The sequence below is a fragment of the Gossypium hirsutum genome, chromosome A10 (genome assembly GCF_007990345.1).
Source record: "Gossypium hirsutum isolate 1008001.06 chromosome A10, Gossypium_hirsutum_v2.1, whole genome shotgun sequence".
NCBI lineage: Eukaryota > Viridiplantae > Streptophyta > Magnoliopsida > Malvales > Malvaceae > Gossypium > Gossypium hirsutum.
The window spans coordinates 8132751-8152030 of record NC_053433.1 but is presented as its reverse complement, the minus strand read 5'-3'; the positions used below and the strand labels follow the sequence as shown (position 1 = coordinate 8152030).

The following is a 19280-nucleotide window of genomic DNA, read 5'->3' as shown; positions in this document are numbered from 1 at the left end:
AATTTTTGTTTGCTTGAAATTAATTATAAAATTATATGAATATTAAAATAAAAGTCTTTAAACAGTGAATAAAATCTATTTGGAAGAAATCGAGACAAAATAGTCAAACCGTACAACCGCCAACCCTAAACGGGCATGTAAAAACAATGTGATAATCGTGTAAAACAATGAGTTGCACGTTCCTTTTTCATTTTTTAGGTGAAGAAGAGTTACACGTCTTTAACGTTTGAAAAATGAAGTAAAGGAATTAGGGTAGGGGTTAACCAATGAATTATTCGGATAATGGTTTAGGGTACTCAAAAGTCAAAGAATATTGAAGTTCATCTGACTAAGAACAGTTCCACTTTACGTGTATATATATATTGGCACCTTGCTCCATTCTTAGCTATAAACATCATCTTCCATAATTACTTTTACAAAGCAAGTAAATATAAGCTTGATCATATACATCCAAATTATTGAAAATTTGATTCCCAATCCATTTATTTGATGTCTGATATCACACTGTTTGAATCTTTGTAACATGAACCTTAATATTCATTTCATTTGAAATTTTGATGCAGGAAAATATATATGCAATGGATGGTATAGAGAAAGCAAGAAGTCCAAGGAGTAGTTCAAGCCATAATAACCTGAGTAGTGGTATAAGGCTCAGCTTGAGCAAGAACCATTGGACAATGGATGATGTTTTTGCAGCGCGAAACACTGGAGCTGAGGAAGACGATGAAGAAGCTCTGAAATGGGCTGCTATAGAGAAGTTGCCAACTTATGATAGGTTAAGAACAAGTATCATGAATTCTTTTGTGGAGAATGATGATGGAAACACCAACAAGTTTGGTCCAAGAGAAGTTGACGTGAGAAAGCTGGACATGGATGACCGACAGAGATTCATTAACGCACTGCTTAAGGTTACTGAAGAAGACAACGAGAAGTTCTTGAGGAGGTTTAGAAACAGACTTGATAAGTAAGTTTCTTTTATGCTAATATAATTTTGCTCAATTGCTAAATCTTTTCTTGCAAATTTTTTCACCAACCCACTGTTCGATTCAATAAGCTGTGCAGACTTATGATCTAACTCAAAAACAAAATTATATAACAAATATATTTACAAAATATATATATATTTTAGTTGAATTGAAAATTACAAAAATTGAAAATTATAGAAATTTGAGTTTAAATCTTTTCATGTGTGTTTTTTTATTTTTTTATATAAATATATAAAATTATAAAAACATCATCAAAATAATACAATTTATGTTGTAAACTAGGAGTAATTTTATTATTTTCTGATTGAATTGATGCTAAATAATACTAATTTGAATAAAATGTTAAATTTTAATTTTTTTATGATAGTGTTAAATAATACAGACTGTTTTTATATATTATATTGTTATTAAATCTAGGCTTAATATAAAATATTTGGTACTTGATCTTGACACTTTTTTTTTAATTTGGTATCTAGACATTTTTTGGTCCAATTTAGTACCCAAACATGACATTTTTTTTAATTTGACACCTAAACTTGACTCTTTTTCTTAATTTGGTACTTACTATCTTTTTTTGTTCAATTTGTTACTTGAACTTGTCAAACGTTTTACAAATTACTCCAATAAACTAATAATGTTATTCTTTTATGATGTAGCAAAACTCATCAATGTATGACCGACATGTGAAAGACGATATGATATTTTTTTTATATTTTATATGTTCAATTATTTTTAGTTTTATTTATTTAATTAATTATTTTATTAATAAAATAATGAATTTTTTAATTTGGGCTTTCAAAACTTTTTTTTCCTTATTTAATAATTCGTTAAGGAAAGCTTAATAACTATTTTTAACATAAACTTCCTCTAATACTGACAATATTTTTTTTGTAGCATAAGAAAAGAAATTTAACACCATTAGTATTTTGCCTAATTTGTATAACATTTAATAAATTTAAGTATTAAATTAAACCTAAAAAAGAAAAAAACTTAGATACTAAATTAAGAAAAAAAAAGTCAAGTTCAAATATTAAATGGGCTCAAAAAAAGTTTAGCCCAAATCAAAAAAGAGTGTCAAGTTAAATTTATTTATTTATTTGAGTTGTGATGAATGGTGATTGTATTATTCATTAAATTATATTTAATTATTTCTTAAGTTTCCCATAAATTTTGTAACTTTTTGCTAGTCTTGTAATTATGTTGCAAATTTTCTCTTGTTAAGACATTAAAAACTAAAGAAAACTAAAATGATAAATTTTAATTTATTCCTTTAAAAATTATAAAAATATAAATTAATACAACATTAAAATTCCATTTTAGCTAAAAAAGAATAACTTAATTCCACCCAAATAACTTTTTCCTTCGCCCTGATATTGGATACAAAGAAATTTAAAGTTTCCCAATAGATTCGGTAAGGCAAGGTCATGAGTATTAATTCACTCCTATTTGCAGGGTGGGGATTCGACTTCCTAAAGTGGAAGTTAGGTATGAGCGTTTGAACATTGAAGCAGAAACCTATCTGGGTAGCAGAGCTCTTCCAACTCTTGTAAATTCGGCTCAAAATATTGCTGAATTAGCTCTTGCCATGCTTGGTATTAGGTTGTCCAAGCCAACCAAACTTAATATCCTTAAGGATATCTCTGGTATTATCAAACCATCCAGGTAATTTTATTTACTAAAAATGCTCAACTAAAGCTTTTTAATTTTTATACCTAAACTAGGGTTCCAAATAGTTGACATACTCTCAAGTTCTCTTCCCACCAATAACTTGGTTGATATGATACACACATCCCTAAGTTTTAGTTTAATTCATTTAGTAGGTCTGAAGTTGATATTAATATAACTTTTATCGTCATCGTCGTTGTCATCATCACCATCATTTACCTTTCCATTTACAGGATGACCCTTTTGCTAGGCCCACCATCCTCTGGAAAAACAACCCTTTTGCTTGCATTGGCTGGAAAATTGGATCCAAGCTTAAAGGTCAACAAGTACCAACTAAACTTGATTCGGTACCTTGCATGCAACGGAATAGCTTACGGTGATTCATTAAACTAACAAATATATTGAATTTTTTTTAATGAAACAGGTTAGTGGGGAAGTAAGCTACAATGGGTACAAACTCAATGAATTTGTTCCCCAAAAGACCTCTGCATATATCAGCCAACATGATGTTCATGTTCCAGAAATGACAGTTCAAGAAACCTTAGATTTCTCTGCAAGGTGCCAAGGGGTTGGAACTCGATATGGTATTTATCGATAATGAAGATAAATTACTTTATAATTACAAAACATCTATATATGCTTACAGACACATGAATTTCAAGGTTTTAGTTGGGAGATTTTTAGATATTAACCTGTCTGTCTGTAACAGACCTTTTAAGTGAACTTGCGAGGAGGGAAAAGTACGCAGGCATTTACCCTGAACCAGAAGTTGACCTTTTCATGAAGGTAAATCTCATAAAGCAATAAAAACTAAGCACCTAATTTAGGTTTAATTTAACTTCATAATTTTATTTTATTTTTATTTACTTGCCACTTCAATTCCAGGCAACTGCAATTGAAGGAGCTGAAAGCAGTCTTGTCACTGACTACATTCTCAAAGTACGATCAGATACTACTTTACACCAAAATATGATTTGTGTATTTCATTAAAATTTCAAAATAAAATTAATTTTAAAACTAAATCAAATGTTTAGATGTTGGGCCTCGATATATGCAAGGATACAATAGTTGGAGATCAGATGATTAGAGGCATATCTGGAGGACAGAAAAAACGAGTAACAACAGGTTTAATAAATTGATTATATTTACTTAACAAATTAATCGTAAATTATGTGATTTATGACCTTCCATTTCCATTAATGTAGAAGATTTAAATCCCATATTTGGTTAAAATTAATGCAGGAGAGATGATCGTTGGGCCAACCAAAACATTGTTCATGGATGAGATATCAACCGGCCTTGATAGTTCCACGACATATCAAGTTGTCAAGTGCTTGCAACAGATTGCTCATCTAACAGATGCCACTATCTTTATGTCCTTACTACAGCCAGCTCCTGAGACGTTTGATCTCTTTGATGATATAGTGCTCATCTCTGAAGGTCGGATTGTTTATCAAGGTCCACGGGAGCATGTCGTTGAATTCTTCGAGAGCTGTGGGTTCAAATGTCCTGAGAGGAAGGGGGTTGCAGATTTCTTGCAAGAGGTAAAAACATCATGGTTGTAATGTAAGAAGCATCATTTAAAACTCAATAATAACTGAGGAGCAAATGCCACTATTGCAGGTTACTTCAAAAAAGGATCAAGAACAGTATTGGGCAGATGGAAGTAAACCATACAGTTATGTTCTAGTTACTGAGTTTGCAAATAGGTTTAAGAAGTTCCATGTTGGAGTGCAGCTAGCAAACGAGCTCTCGATGCCTTTTGATAAGTCCAGGGGCCACAAAGCAGCCTTAGTCTTCTCAAGATATTCAGTAACAAAACTTGAACTTCTTAAGGCCTGCTGGGATAAAGAAGTGTTACTGATGAAGAGAAACTCATTCTTTTATATCTTCAAGACAACTCAGATTATTATTATAGCATTCTTCGCATCGACAGTGTTTCTCAGGACTAGATTGCATCATAGGGATGAAGAAGATGCATTGCTATACAACGGTGCTCTTCTCTATTCACTTATCACCAACATGTTCAATGGTTATCCTGAGATTTCACTTATGATCACTAGGCTTCCAGTTTTTTTCAAGCAAAGAGACCACTTACTCTATCCGGCATGGGCATTCGCCATCCCATTACTCGTGACAAAGATACCTTTAGCCATTTTTGAGACAATTGCTTGGATGACACTGACATACTACCCCATAGGATTTGCACCAGGGGCTGACAGGTCTAAAAACCATATCTCTAATTCCATTAATCAGTTTTGGCGAACTATTAGCCCTTACAACAAGTTCTGAATCATCTGCCAGTTTTTCTTGTAGTACTAAGGTAGAGAGTTTTCCATGTTCATATGCAGGTTTTTCAAGAAAATGCTTGTGGTATTTATGATCCAACAAATGTCTGCTTCATTATTTAGGCTCATCTCAGGGGTCTGCAGGACCATAGTTGTTTCAAACACTGGCGGAATGTTTGCTCTGATGTTTGTGGCATTTCTGGGAGGTTTCACCCTTCCTAGAAGTAAGCACCAAAAACAACCTTAATTTCTCTCTTCAGAAATTAATTAATTCAAAGAGTTTTCAGTATGCTTGAACTTTGCACCTTGACCTTAGAATTGACTAAGGCTTACTTTTATGAAACAGCTCAAATACCTAAATGGTGGAAATGGGGTTACTGGCTTTCACCTTTGACATATGGTTACACTTCTCTTTCTGTTAATGAAATGTATGCTCCAAGGTGGATTAAAAGACGGGTATACTATTCTCCGCCATCTTTCTTACATTCAAAAAATACGTGTTTTACTTTAATACCAACCATACATTGGATCAAGTTGAAATTTTATGAATATTCCAATTGCAATCCAGGCTTCTGACAACGTAACCGAATTGGGGGTGGCAATGCTTGAAGAATTAGAAATATATCGTAATAAAAATTGGTATTGGATTGGTGTAGGAGCTCTTCTGGGGTTCTGTATCCTTTTCAATGTCCTATTTACCCTGGCACTCACTTATCTGAACCGTAAGTATTAGCATTGCTTTCCTGCTTCTCATTTTGCCTTGTAGGATAACTGACCTGTGATATTCTTTGCATGGATTATAACAGCTCCGGCAGGCCCACAAGCAGTACTTCCACAAGATACAGGCGATGAGACAGACAGTCAATCAAATCCAACACGAGCAACAACCAAGAAAGGAATGGTTCTTCCATTCACTCCTTTAGCAATGTCATTTGACAAAGTGAACTACTATGTTGACATGCCTGCAGTAAGAGATCATTTTTCACTTTCTCTTTTATTTATTTGAATGCCATCCTTCACCTTACCTGCTTTTTAAATAGGAAATGAAGGCACAAGGCTTAGCAGAGAACAGGTTGCAATTACTTCGAGAAGCAACAGGTGCATTTAGGCCTGGAATTTTGACCGCTTTAATGGGAGTTAGTGGAGCTGGGAAGACTACGTTGATGGATGTTTTGGCTGGAAGAAAAACTGGTGGATACATTGAAGGTGATGTTAGAATATCAGGATTCCCCAAAAGGCAAGAAACTTTCGCCAGAGTCTCTGGATATTGTGAACAAACTGATATACACTCACCCCAAATCACGGTCAGGGAATCCCTGATTTTTTCGGCTTTCCTTAGACTTCCTAAAGAAATTAACAATAAAGAAAAAATGGTAAGAGTATTAATTGTACAATTACAACTTAATTACTGATATTAAATTAAGTAGAAAACCAATATTTTTCTTGGGTTTTATGGTTTAGACTTTTGTGGATCAAGTGATGAAACTGGTAGAGTTAGACGATCTGAAAGATGGCCTAGTAGGGCTGCCTGGAGTTACAGGGCTGTCAACAGAGCAGAGAAAAAGATTGACAATTGCAGTAGAGCTTGTTGCTAATCCTTCAATTATTTTCATGGACGAACCTACATCTGGGCTTGATGCAAGGGCGGCTGCTATCGTCATGAGAACTGTGAGAAACACTGTGGATACTGGTAGAACTGTCGTCTGCACAATTCATCAACCTAGCATCGATATATTTGAAGCCTTTGATGAATTGTTATTGATGAAACGTGGGGGACAAGTAATCTACTTTGGACGATTGGGTCGAAATTCCCAAAAGATTATTGAATATTTTGAGGTGACTTATCACCCTAAAAGTTGTTTATGAAATGATTTGGATAAACCTTTAACTCATCCGAACCTTATTGCAGGCAGTTCCTGGTATTCCCAAAATTAAGGAGAAACAAAATCCAGCAACTTGGATGCTAGAAGTGAGCTCAGCAGCAGTTGAAGCACAACTTGGAATTGACTTTGCGGAGCATTATAAGTCATCGTCTTTGTATCAGTAAGCTATTATTTAATGCTCACAAGACAGTTTTTGAAGCTCTTGTGTGATTCCAAGCTAACATAAATGTGTTTGATTAGGCAAAACCAAGCTTTAGTAAAAGCGCTAAGCACACCACCTCCTGGAGCTAACGACCTACATTTCATCACTCAATATTCTCAGCCTATGTGGGGGCAGTTCAGATGTTGCCTCTGGAAGCAATTCAAAGCTTACTGGAGAACCCCTGAATATAACCTTGTCAGATTAGGTTTCACTTTGATTGCAGCTCTAATCATCGGATCAATTTTCTGGGGAGCTGGAACAAAAATGTCTGACTCAATCTTTCACTTCTCATTTACTATATGACTCAAAATTTTCAAAATGTCCCCTAAATGATGCATTCTGTTTTCTTTTTTATTGTTCTGTGGTTCAGGAAAAATGCAACTCAGGTTTCTGTGATAACGGGAGGCATGTATGTAGCTGCCATGTTTCTCGGAGTTAATAACTGCCAAACAGCCCAACCAGTTGTAGCCATTGAAAGAAGCATATTTTATCGAGAAAGAGCAGCCGGAATGTACTCTGCATTACCTTATGCAATTGCACAGGTGAGAGGTAGTGAAGGCTTAATACTTTTTGGCACTTTGTTTCAAGAATCAATCACTTCAACAGGATGGAAACTCGTGTCAAACTATCAATGCCAGTGTGTTTATGTCATTTGACTAATCTACTCTCATCTTATAAATTAATTTTGATATGGCATCCAGGTAATAGTAGAAATACCATTTGTGGTAACCCAATCTTCATATTTTACACTTATTGTGTATGCTATGATGAAGTTCAACTGGATGGCGAAAAAGTTCTTCTGGTTCTTTTTTGTTAACTTCTGCACCTTCCTTTACTTCACATACTACGGGATGATGGCTGTTGCCATCTCTCCAAATGTTCAAGTAGCTGCCATCTTAGCTGCTGCTTTCTATGCACTCTTTAATCTTTTCTCCGGCTTCTACATTCCAAAACCAGTATGTTAACTTCTTTCGCAAGCAACTTATGTGTATTAATAATCCCAACAATATGTGATGATAGAAATTGATTCATTTTCTTTGAAATTTCAGAGAATCCCTCCATGGTGGATATGGTATTATTGGATCTGCCCAATGGCATGGACAGTATATGGATTGATCACGTCGCAGTATGGAGATGATGAGCGCACTATAGAAGTACAAGGGATGAAGCTTGACCCTACTATTAAATGGTACTTAGAACACCATTTCGGGTTTCACCATGATTTCCTGTGGGCAGTTGCTGTGGTTTTGGTTGTTTTCCCATTGTTCTTTGCATTCATGTTTGGGTTATGCATCAAGTTGCTGAACTTCCAAGTTCGATAGAGGAACATTTCTATGCAATCACTTCTTCACCTTTTAACATGTTATGACTATTTAGCTCAAGAATGATCATTGTAAATTGATGCCAAATGTATGAGATTGTTGATTATGTTTTCCAATACTACATGCTATTTCTAAATAAAGGAGTTTGATTTCTGTTTCCGGGATATAGGGTGGACATATTTATTGGATAGGGTCCTAGTTCCTTTCAATAGGAATAGGAACTAGACATAAGAATAAGTTAAAATATGTCGTTAGTCCATCCACTTGTATAGAATTTGAGATTTACTCCATTTACTTTAAAAGTTAACATTTCAATTTTCTATTTTTTCAATTTAAAAATTGTAATCCAATCATTATTATCATTTGTATTTTTTACAAGAAAAAAATGTCAACTTAACATGTTTATTTTCTATCAATCATATCTCATATTATATGAGGACGACTTAATTAAAAATACAAGTTGACAAATTTTGACAGAAAATACTTATGACTTTAAGGATTGGATTGATATTTTTAAACCAATAAAATAAGATGAATTATTTTAACTTTAAAAGTACAATGACTAAATCTCAAATTTTATACAAATATAGGGATTAACAAAATACTTTAACCTAAAAAAATCCCATCCATATTCCATGCTCATGCATGACTAAGACTACGATGATACCTTATTTTAGGATCTAGAACTAATTAGATATAGAAGTGATTCTAATAGGTGTACACCAAATTTTATCCAGGGTTCTAATAGCAATGTGATGAGAAATTTATTTCTCATTCAAGTTTGTGTTGGTCCTTTGTTCCGATAAAGTTCAATTTTTTTTTTGTAGAAAAGAAACAGCATTAAGCGATTACAACAATAAAATCATAAGTTAAAATGATCTAGACCCATTGCGATCTTCAACCAACAAACTTATAACCAAAACTGATGGAACTGCAAACAAACGGAGCAAAGAGTCTATTGTATTAGCACATTTAGCCATATGATCTGCAACTCTATTCTAATCTCTCGGAATATATCAAATGCGAACCTCCCATCTTTGACGCGACAACTTATATAATAACCTTAATTCCATTAAAATATTATTAGTTCCTCCACCAGACAATAGAAGTTCAATCAACAAAGCATTATCACACTCAACTTCAACCTTTCTAAACCCCTTCTCCGAAGCTATAAAAAGGCCTTCCAACATAGCTCTTGTTTCAACTTTAAAAAACTAATTCTTTGCTGAAACTCATCATATAACCCCACAACCAGTTTGCATTCGAATCCTTAACACTCATCCAATGGAAGCATTTTGCCCACTAATCGACACCGCCCCATCTGAGTTAAGCTTTATCCAAGCCGTTTCTGGAGGTAACCAACTCGAAAGGATCATCATGGTTCTTGGCAGTTTCAATTTCACATCTAAATACCGATAACTCCTAGCCCACGTGTAACTTGTATCCATGATGACTTGGGTGCACCTGTGACTATTAAAAAAAACAGACGAATTCTTATTTTTCCAAAGTAGCCAACATAAAATGACAATCATAGTTTGACATTCAATATCATTACAACTTAGATTTCTTTAACCTTGCAAGTTCCATAATAACTGCTCTTTAAACATCAAAAAGAAAAAAAAATCTGAGCTTGCCTTGGAACCATTGCTAGCCATAAAGTTTTAGCAAAGGAGCAATCATGAAATGCATGAACCCCCATTTCCAAGCTACCATTACACAAAGGGCAACTACCATCCTTTTTCATGTGCCTTTGCCTTCTTTCATAATTTGTCAATAGTTTATTCTGCCATAGTAGCCATAAGAAAACATGTACCCTTTGAAGCGATCGAGCTTTCCAAATCATCTTTCAAATAACAAAACCTCTATTATCCTCAAAGAATTAATTCTTATAAGTTTCAACAAAGGAAAAACCATCCTTTTTCATCCATTTCCAAGCCAAACAATCCCATCCTGCCTCAAAGCTTGGAGGCATTATCACTGTAATTTGTCAAACAATATACCTTGGGATAAGGTTATTTAGATTATCCCAATCCCAGAGTTCACTTTCAGTCACCAAATCATAAACGCGTAACGTGTAATCTGGCTAGTCAGAGCCTCTAAAAACTTCCCCTAGGGGAACACACTCTTTAATCCACACATCATTCCAGAAATTCGTGGTGCAACCATCACCCATGGACCAATAGATATTACCAATAATTTTTGGCCAAACCTTCATTAAAAATTTCCATGTAAAATAACAATTACTGCGATAAATAGATATTGGAAGCACCCATTGTACATTATATTTCTTCATTAACACCCTGACCCATAATGCATCAGTATTCAAGAGAAAACGGTTGTAATGACTCGAATTTTACGGTTATCAGAAAAGTGTATTTTCGAGTCTCTGTTGCTGAAAAATGGACCCGTAAATATTTATCAAAAATATTTACAAAGTTAATTGAGTGGTTAATTAGAGTTTAATTAATTGAATTTAGCTTAATTAAGGATAATTGGATAAAAGGATTAAATTGAATAAAGTGTGAAACTTTAATTATAGATTAAAAGAAAATAAAAAGAACCAAAATGGAATTATGCCATTTAGCATAAGTGAGGCGGCATATAAAGTAAAAATCTAATATTTTTACTTAGATTTTAATTATAATATATATATTTATTAGTAATAAATGATATTAAATTAATTTATTATAATTATATTATAAGATATTTATATGATAAATAAATTAAATTGTGACAAGTATGTGATAAAAATAAAATACATGTGTAATAAATATTATACATACATTTGTAATATATGTATGTATTTACTTATTATTTAAGTAAATATTAATGTTATTGTTATTATTAAATTGATATTATATTATGAAATAAATTAAATAAAGGCAAATGTATGGTAAATAAAATATACAAGTGTAATACATATATTTGTACAATTGTAGTATATTTTATTTAATTGCTTTCTATTTAAATAGATTTTTATATGAAATAAATAAAATAAATAAAAGAAAGACAAGTGTATAAAAATGATTTGATACAAATGTAATAAATATTATACATACATTTGTAATACATGTATGTATTTGCTTATTATTTAAGTAAATATTAATGTATTTATTATTATTAAATTGATATTATATGATGAATAAATTAAATAAAGACAAATGTGTGGATATGATTTGATACAAGTGTATAAATAAAAATACATACATTTGTAATATATATTTAATTATAAAAGATATTTATTAATTATAAAAGATATTTATTAATTAAATAATTATATTATAAGATTTTTATGTAATAAATAAATTAAAACATGACAAATGTATGATGATGATATGTTACATGTGTAAATATAAGTAATATTACAATTGTAATAAATATATTGATTATTAAATAGATATTTAATAAGTTGTTATTATTATTATTATTATATATAAAGTAAATAAAATGAAGAAAAAGAATAGAAAAACAGAATAGCATGAAACGATACAGAGAAGGGAAGGAAAGAAAAGAAAGAAAGGGAGAAAAGGGAAAATTGAGATTTCAAGGTTTGAAAGTTTAATTGCGTTGTTTCGGAAATCTCAGCTAAGCAAGGAAAAAGGCAAAGTCGACGGGAGCTAGCTCGAAAATTACGGTTTGTATTTCTATAATTTGAACCTAGTTATTAATTGTTATATTTTATTCAATGCCTTTAGTGAATGTTGAAGGGAGAATTATTGTGTTTGATAACGGAAGAGGATTGATTTGGTATGTTATGAATTTATTGAATTAATATTGAATTGAATTATATATATATCATAAATATATATGTGTGTGTGAATGTGATATTGTGCAATTATGATAATTGAATTTTGGTAAATGTTATGATAAATAATTAAGATGTGAATTATTTGTATTGTGTTTTTTTTTATAATTGAAATGAATTGATTTAGTATGTGATGAAATTAATATGAATAAGTGACTATTGTGAAATTGAATATTTGTTATTGAAAAGTGAATTGAGTTATATTGAATTGGGAATAAATGTGAATTATTGAAGTGTATAATGATTGGAAACTGGAAAGTGAATTGGAAACCCTGTTAACAGTATCGGGCTAGGTCGGATATAGTTGGCATGCTATAGGACTGGAAGAGTTCAGGGATACTTTGACCTAGAGCCGATGAGACACTGGGTGTCACTATATTTCTTCGGATAGATTCGATGAGGTACTGGGTACCACTTTACTTCGGTTAGGCCGATGAGACACTGGCTGTCACTATATTGCTTCGAACTATCTGATGAGGCACTGGGTGCCATTCTGGTGTGTTTGGTTGGATCTGTGTATCCGTCTGAGTCCGAGTCATGTTAATAGGGGTTATTAAATATAACTGTGATCAGATTGATACTGAATGAAGAATTGAAATGTGGACTGAAACACATGAATCCTATTATACAATGAAAGCTATTTGGGATAGCAAGTTGATTTGATATGAATGGTAATGACTGTTATTGAAATGGATATGTACAGAACACTGATTGAAAAGTGAATAGTTGAATATAGTTTATTGATATTAAACAGTGAACTAAAGTATGATTGAGACAAATGAATTATGTAGCTCTAGATTAGATAAAGGTGAATATTATAATTGTTTAATGACTTGTGAATAAATCGTGGAAAGTTATATAGGTTAGTAAGTGAAATGAATAGACTTGTGAATAAATCGTGGAAAGTTATATAGGCTAGTAAGTGAAATGAATGAAATAAGTTACAATAAATTTATCTATGAATTAAATAATTGAATAGTTATGATTGTTATATGATTTTAAGTGTTTGTTATATTTTTATTTTATTAAGTGTTCGAATTATAAAAATACCACTAAATATACCTATACTCAGCGTACGGTTTATTTCCGTGCGCAGGTTAAGTTAAAGTGAGAATGTCGAATCAGCATCCCAGGTCAATCCCGAATTCAACAAGGTAAAGCGTGTTAATTGTTGATAATGGCATGTACCTAGGGTGTCTTATGTGTGTCATTTTGAATGGTGAATGTAAAAGTGAAATAAGTAGATTTAGATTTTGGTAATGGTATATAATAGGACTTGATGAATTTGATTTATTTGATAATATTTGATAAGTAATTAGAATTGAGTATTGGATAATATATAAAATGTGTAAATTTAGCAAGTTTTGAGCATATTTAAATGTCTTTAAATTGGTTGAACATAGGTATTTTATGTAAATTGTCCGATAGGTTCGTTAATACTCTGTAACCCTGTTCTGGCTACGGTTTGGGGTTAGAGGGTGTTACAACGGTAACCAAGTTTTATTAAAAAAATTATGTTCTAGACAACTAAGTTTTGCAATACCAACCTTCAATTATCTAGTGGACAACAACAGTCTCCCTATGATAAAAGAGTAGTTTTCCTTGTATCAATAGTAGTTCTCCAAATGAAATTACGGGCAATTATTTTGATCTCATTGCACACAGCGATAGGAATCCGAATTGTATACATAAAGTAGTTTGGAATAGCTAAGAGAACTGATCGTACGAAAGTTATTCGACCTGCTATCGATAGTTTCCTCGCTTCCCAACCAGACAGTTTTTGCCAAACTTTACTCACAAAAAAATCAAAAGTGTTCACTGTAACTCTATTGTGCAACAACAATAACCCTATGTAAATACAAAGATCATCAACTCGATTAAAGCCCACACTGCCTCATACTGCCTTAGCAACAACTCTTGGTGTATTAAGAGAGAAAAACACTTGAGATTTATTCATGTTCACCTTCTGCCCAGAAAAATAACAAAAATTCTCCAGAATGCTATTCACCACCGCCACTTGGTCCCTACTAGCCTCATAGAAAAGCATAAGATCATCAGCAAAGAAAAGATGAGATAAGGGTGAACCTCTTCTTAAAAGGGAAAAAGGCTTCCAACTACCCTTTTCAATTGCCTCTTCGATAAGATGCCCAAGTCTCTCCATGCAAAAGACAAAAAGATAGGGAGAAAGTGGGCTTCCCTATCTTATGCCACATGAAGGCCGAAAGGAATCTGTACTAGTCCCATTCCATAGAACCTGAAGAGATGAAGAAGAAATACAATGTAATATCACATTAAACCAACGAATATACTGATTTTTGTTGGCAAGAAACAGGTTAGTGGGGAAGTAACCTACAATGGGTACAAACTCAATGAATTTGTGCCACAAAAAACCTATGCATATGTTAGCCAAAATGATGTTCATGTTTCAAAAATGACAGTTAAATAAACCTTATATTTCTATGCAAGGTCCCAGGGGGTTGGGACTCGATATGGTATTCATGTATAATGAAGATAAATTACTTTACAAATTTCAAAGCATCTATATATGCTTACAGACACATGAATTGGATGGTTTTAGTTGGGAGATTCTTGATATTAACCGGTCTATTCGTAACAGACCTTCTAAGTGAACTTGCGAGGGAAAAGTACATAAGCATTTACCTTGAACCAAAAGTTGACCTTTTCATGAAGGTAAATCCCATTCCTTAAACAAGGTATGTAACGCCCCTAACCCGAATCCGTCACCAGAATAGAGTTACGGAGCATTACTAGGGTTACAAATTTATTTAACAGACATTTTATTTCATCTAGCATTCATATTTGGGACCAATCAAAATCAAACATATTACCCCCTAAACATACTTATTTTCCTTGTATAAACGTATCAAAGATAATCACATATTTACATGTCATGATAAATATCATTCTCTTTCCGTTTCTTATAAACATAAATCAGTTAGTTCATTATATCAATATTTCATGTACCATCAACTCATATTTCCTTATATCATTTAATTAGGTTACACAAACTTATCTGGCTAAATTGCAAAAATACCAAGATTCAGGGGCATTTCTGTAATTTTCTATTTCCCTCGATTTTTCAACCAATCTTGATCTAAATTAATAATTTCATTCAATTTATTAATTTACACAATAAAATAATTCATTTCACTCAATTTGGTCATTTTTGATATTTTTACAAAATTATCCCTAAAGTTTTACTTTTATTCAATTTAGTCCCCGAGCCTAAAACATGCAAATTAGCCACTTTAATGTAACCCATGCTAACTAAATATTCATATATATTTTCCTCCTCCTCCTTTCCATTGCACATCCTTAATGTATATATAATTCCACTATTTTCTCATATGTTCATATCAAGCTGTCCACTTAAGTCATAGTCACTAAATTATTTATATCTTGAGCTACATAATTCTAAATTAAGAACCGTTTGATGTTTATGAAACTATATTCAAATATATTTCTACAATAAAAATTTAAGAATTTATAATTTATCCCATAAGTACAGTAAAATCTTCAAACTTACCCCTATTCTGCTGTTTAACAACTTCGACCTTTCCTTACTTAAAATTAATTATCTTTTAGTACAGAATTTGGATGATGTTTCTGTTTGTTTCTCTTGAAAATAGACTCATTAAGGATTTAGAAAATATAAATTTAAGCCCTCTCCAATTTTTTATGATTTTCCAAAGTCAAAACAGAGGAACCCGAAATTATTCTGACCTTGTCTTATAAAATTTATTATATCTCACAATTTAAAATTCCATTGCTTACATCGTTTCTTCTATGAAAAAATGGACTCAATAAAATTTAATTTCATATTTTATTCGACCTATAATTCTATTTCCACATTTTTTGGTGATTTTTCAAAGTTTAACTACTGCTGCTGTCCAAAACTGTTTTAGCGCAACATATTGATTACCAAGTTTATAACACTCTCATTTCCATTCTCTACGATATTTCCCATCATTTTTTCTTATTTCCCTTCACTAATATATCAAGAAAATAGAACCTTATATAAGAAAACTCTACCTTAACATCATTTTCATGCTTTTGATATTACCTTACATGAGAAACTCTACTTAAAATATAAGAAGTCTTAAAGTTCTTACCTTGTCCTATTGATTTCAATCTTTAACTTGATTTTTCTCTCTCCTCCGGCTTCTATTTCTTGAATCCAACTTGATATTCTAAGTCCCCTTAGTTTCCTTAACATTTTTCTCTCTTGGTAGCTATGGAAATTCTTTTGATTTCTAGGTGAAAAAGGTGAATTTTTGGTGGAAGGACTAAATTGTAAAGAAAGAAAAACTTTCTTTCTTCTCTTCTCTTCTAACGTGAAATGCATGGAAAGATGATGGATGGTGTGCGTGTGTGTGTGTGTGTTTTCCACACACATATATATATACTAAATAAAATAATAAAATAATCATAAATATCTTATTAAAATATTAATAAAATAATATTTATCTAATTAATTAATTTAAAAAAATATCATCAACATAATCATTACATTCTAGAATTCTCTCTCTTAATTAATTGACTATTTTGCCCTTCATAATCTTTTAAAATTCCATCATTGAGTCATCACTTAATTTGGGAAAATTACAATTTAGTCCCTCATAATTCTTTACCTATTTGATTTGGTCCCAATTCATCCATTTTTCTTAGTTTCTAAATTATTCCACCCCTAAAATATTTGCACTATGGAATTTTTCATATTTACACTTTAACCCATCAAATTTTGAGCATTTACTCTTGGACAACAAAACTTTTCTCACTTTTACAATTTAGTCCTTTCTTGAATTAATAATGTAATATATCATAATGTACTTCCCAATGTTGACATAATAAAATTTCCCTTTTTGTCACTTTATTTCCTTAACTATATCAAGGATAATATCTTACTTTCTTACTGTAGTAATTTTCGGGGTATTACAAGGTATTAGTTATTAATATGCGTCATTAGTAAATAATAACATGACACATTACTATTATATTAAATAAAAAATATATATGGAATAAAAATAATTAAATACTAATAATTTCAAGGTAAACTATACAAATGGTCTGTAGCACCCCAAACCCGGCCCAGAAGTTATGGCCGGATCCGGCATGCCACATCAAAAACGTAAAAAAAAAATCATTCTAAGTCTAGAAAATCGTACTTGATGTTCAAAAGATTAATTTATTAAAGGTTAAAGTGAATGGAAGCTGTGCACCAGGTAGGAAACCGGAAAAGAGGTGGTGAGTCTACCAAGCTCCCTTCGGATCCAATCCTAGACATGCATACCGCCATTGCAACACCTTAACGTCATGGATATTTCTAGGAAACCGATTTGATCAAGTCATTTTTAGGAAAAGTGATTAATTTTGGAAAATACTTTCATTGCGGAAGCTTTGCTTGTTGTCGTGTTATTTTGAAATCAATTGTTGTTTTTTTTGAAAACGCGCCCTAAAGCTATCCAATTTCAACAGTTAAAATAAGTAATACCTATCTTAGTAATACATATTAAAACCATAAAAAATAATTAAGCGGCCTTATTACATTTAAAAACCCAAGCCTCAACGTAAATAATAGGATGTCCAGTTCACCAGAAGAAAACCAAACTTTCAGAACGGGTGGCCACTCCGAATTCCCTCACAGCTCCAAGCCCACTATGGTTGGGGATTTCCTGCGTGGATGAAAATAAAAGGGGTGAGTTTGGGGAAACTCAGTGTGTAAGGAAAACCCATTCAAAGCCCAAGTCAGCTCAAGCCTATTGGGCCTAAGCCCATTCAGGTAACAGTGGTACTGGGCCAGAGCCCTTTTCAGATTACAATAAACTGGGCCTTAGCCCCTTATTCAGATAACAGTATGGCCCATAGGCCCATTTCAAAATACATGCAACATCAATAACATATGCAAGCCCATTTGGGGAGACTACTCAACCCACCAACCACTACACTCCACCCGTACCAGCCATACACTCCACGTGGGGAATAGCCCAACCCACCCAGCCCAACACTCCACAGTTGCAGCCTTACTGCTCAGTTAACAGTAAATTGAGGCAAAGCCTCCAGTACGTGGACAAGCCACTTTCATTACTTCCTCCGTCAATATCCCAATCCCATGTATCAGATAATAACAACATGGCATGCTGTAAATAACAATAGTCAAACATGCATTTAGATCAATTTAACCCTAGGGGTATTTCGGTAATTTATCTACTAGGGGTAAAACTGTAAATTTTCCACTTTTAAAGGTATTTCAGTAATTTATCTATTTTAGGGTTTTTCATGCATATTCCTACTTTTCACGTACTAATAGAATCACGTATCGAGGGTTCTTACCGAATTGGGCCCGTTGGCCCATCATTCCAATTTTGTCCCATTAAGCCCAAAAATATCGAGGGCACAGAAATCATGCACTTTGCAGTCCAAATTTTGCAGCTTACCAAAAACATTAATCGATTTACCTCACGAGCATTCGCACACTCGCAAATCTACAAAATACTGGTTTTCGGCATTTCAGCTTTTCGACTTTTGCCGATCCAGACTAAGAAAGAGGGTGCTAGTTACACACCTGTTTGCGACGATATGCTGACGAGATCCACACACGAACCGCCTACAATTGGATTACTAACACGTTAATCTAACTATTCAAATACGAACTACGTATTAACCCCTTACAATATTCGGCCAACCACACCTACAGATCATAGTAAGCTTATAAGAAATCAATAAGCAACTAATTAACAAATTTTTTGTCAATGTTTACCACATAATCAAAATTTCACTGCAAGCTGTCTTCCTGAGCAACAGTCACTAAATTATTTATAACTTGAGCTACGAAACTCCAAATCAAGTGCCGTTAATTTTCCCTAAAAATAGACTCATATATCTTCTATCCATAAAATTTTTAGAATTTTTGGTATGGCCAATCAATACCAGATTTTTCTTAAAGTTTCCCATGTTTCACTGTTTGACTAATCTGACCACTCTTCATTACGAATCAAATTTCTCATTGTACAGAATTCAAAATATGTTCTTGTTTATTCCATTTGAAACTAGACTCATGAAGCTTTAAAATTACATAATTTATGCAGCTTCTAACTCATCTCCCACAATT

General features: G+C 32.6%; 1 protein-coding gene across 1 annotated transcript; it reads left to right on the top strand.

Annotated features, from left to right (window-relative positions):
• The first annotated feature begins 555 nt into the window (after positions 1 to 555).
• On the top strand, positions 556 to 8657 carry LOC107897352 (ABC transporter G family member 29). The gene is made up of 20 exons (XM_016822787.2): positions 556 to 964; positions 2439 to 2648; positions 2885 to 2969; positions 3076 to 3235; positions 3361 to 3437; positions 3537 to 3590; positions 3686 to 3776; positions 3894 to 4195; positions 4275 to 4873; positions 5003 to 5163; positions 5286 to 5395; positions 5508 to 5661; positions 5746 to 5906; positions 5980 to 6312; positions 6401 to 6775; positions 6849 to 6982; positions 7063 to 7290; positions 7395 to 7566; positions 7726 to 7980; positions 8074 to 8657. Exons 1-20 carry the CDS (start codon positions 558 to 560, stop codon positions 8344 to 8346), a joined length of 4341 nt encoding a protein of 1446 aa, XP_016678276.2. The 5' UTR covers positions 556 to 557; the 3' UTR covers positions 8347 to 8657.
• The last annotated feature ends 10623 nt before the right edge of the window (positions 8658 to 19280 follow it).

Excerpts from the sequence above, each read along its gene's own strand:
- LOC107897352 (XM_016822787.2), top strand. The coding sequence starts at position 558 with ATGCAGGAAAATATATATGCAATGGATGGTATAGAGAAAGCAAGAAGT. Across the intron at positions 965-2,438 it reads TTTAGAAACAGACTTGATAA|GGTGGGGATTCGACTTCCTA; the intron begins GTAAGTTTCTTT and ends TCCTATTTGCAG. Across the intron at positions 7,567-7,725 it reads TACCTTATGCAATTGCACAG|GTAATAGTAGAAATACCATT; the intron begins GTGAGAGGTAGT and ends TATGGCATCCAG.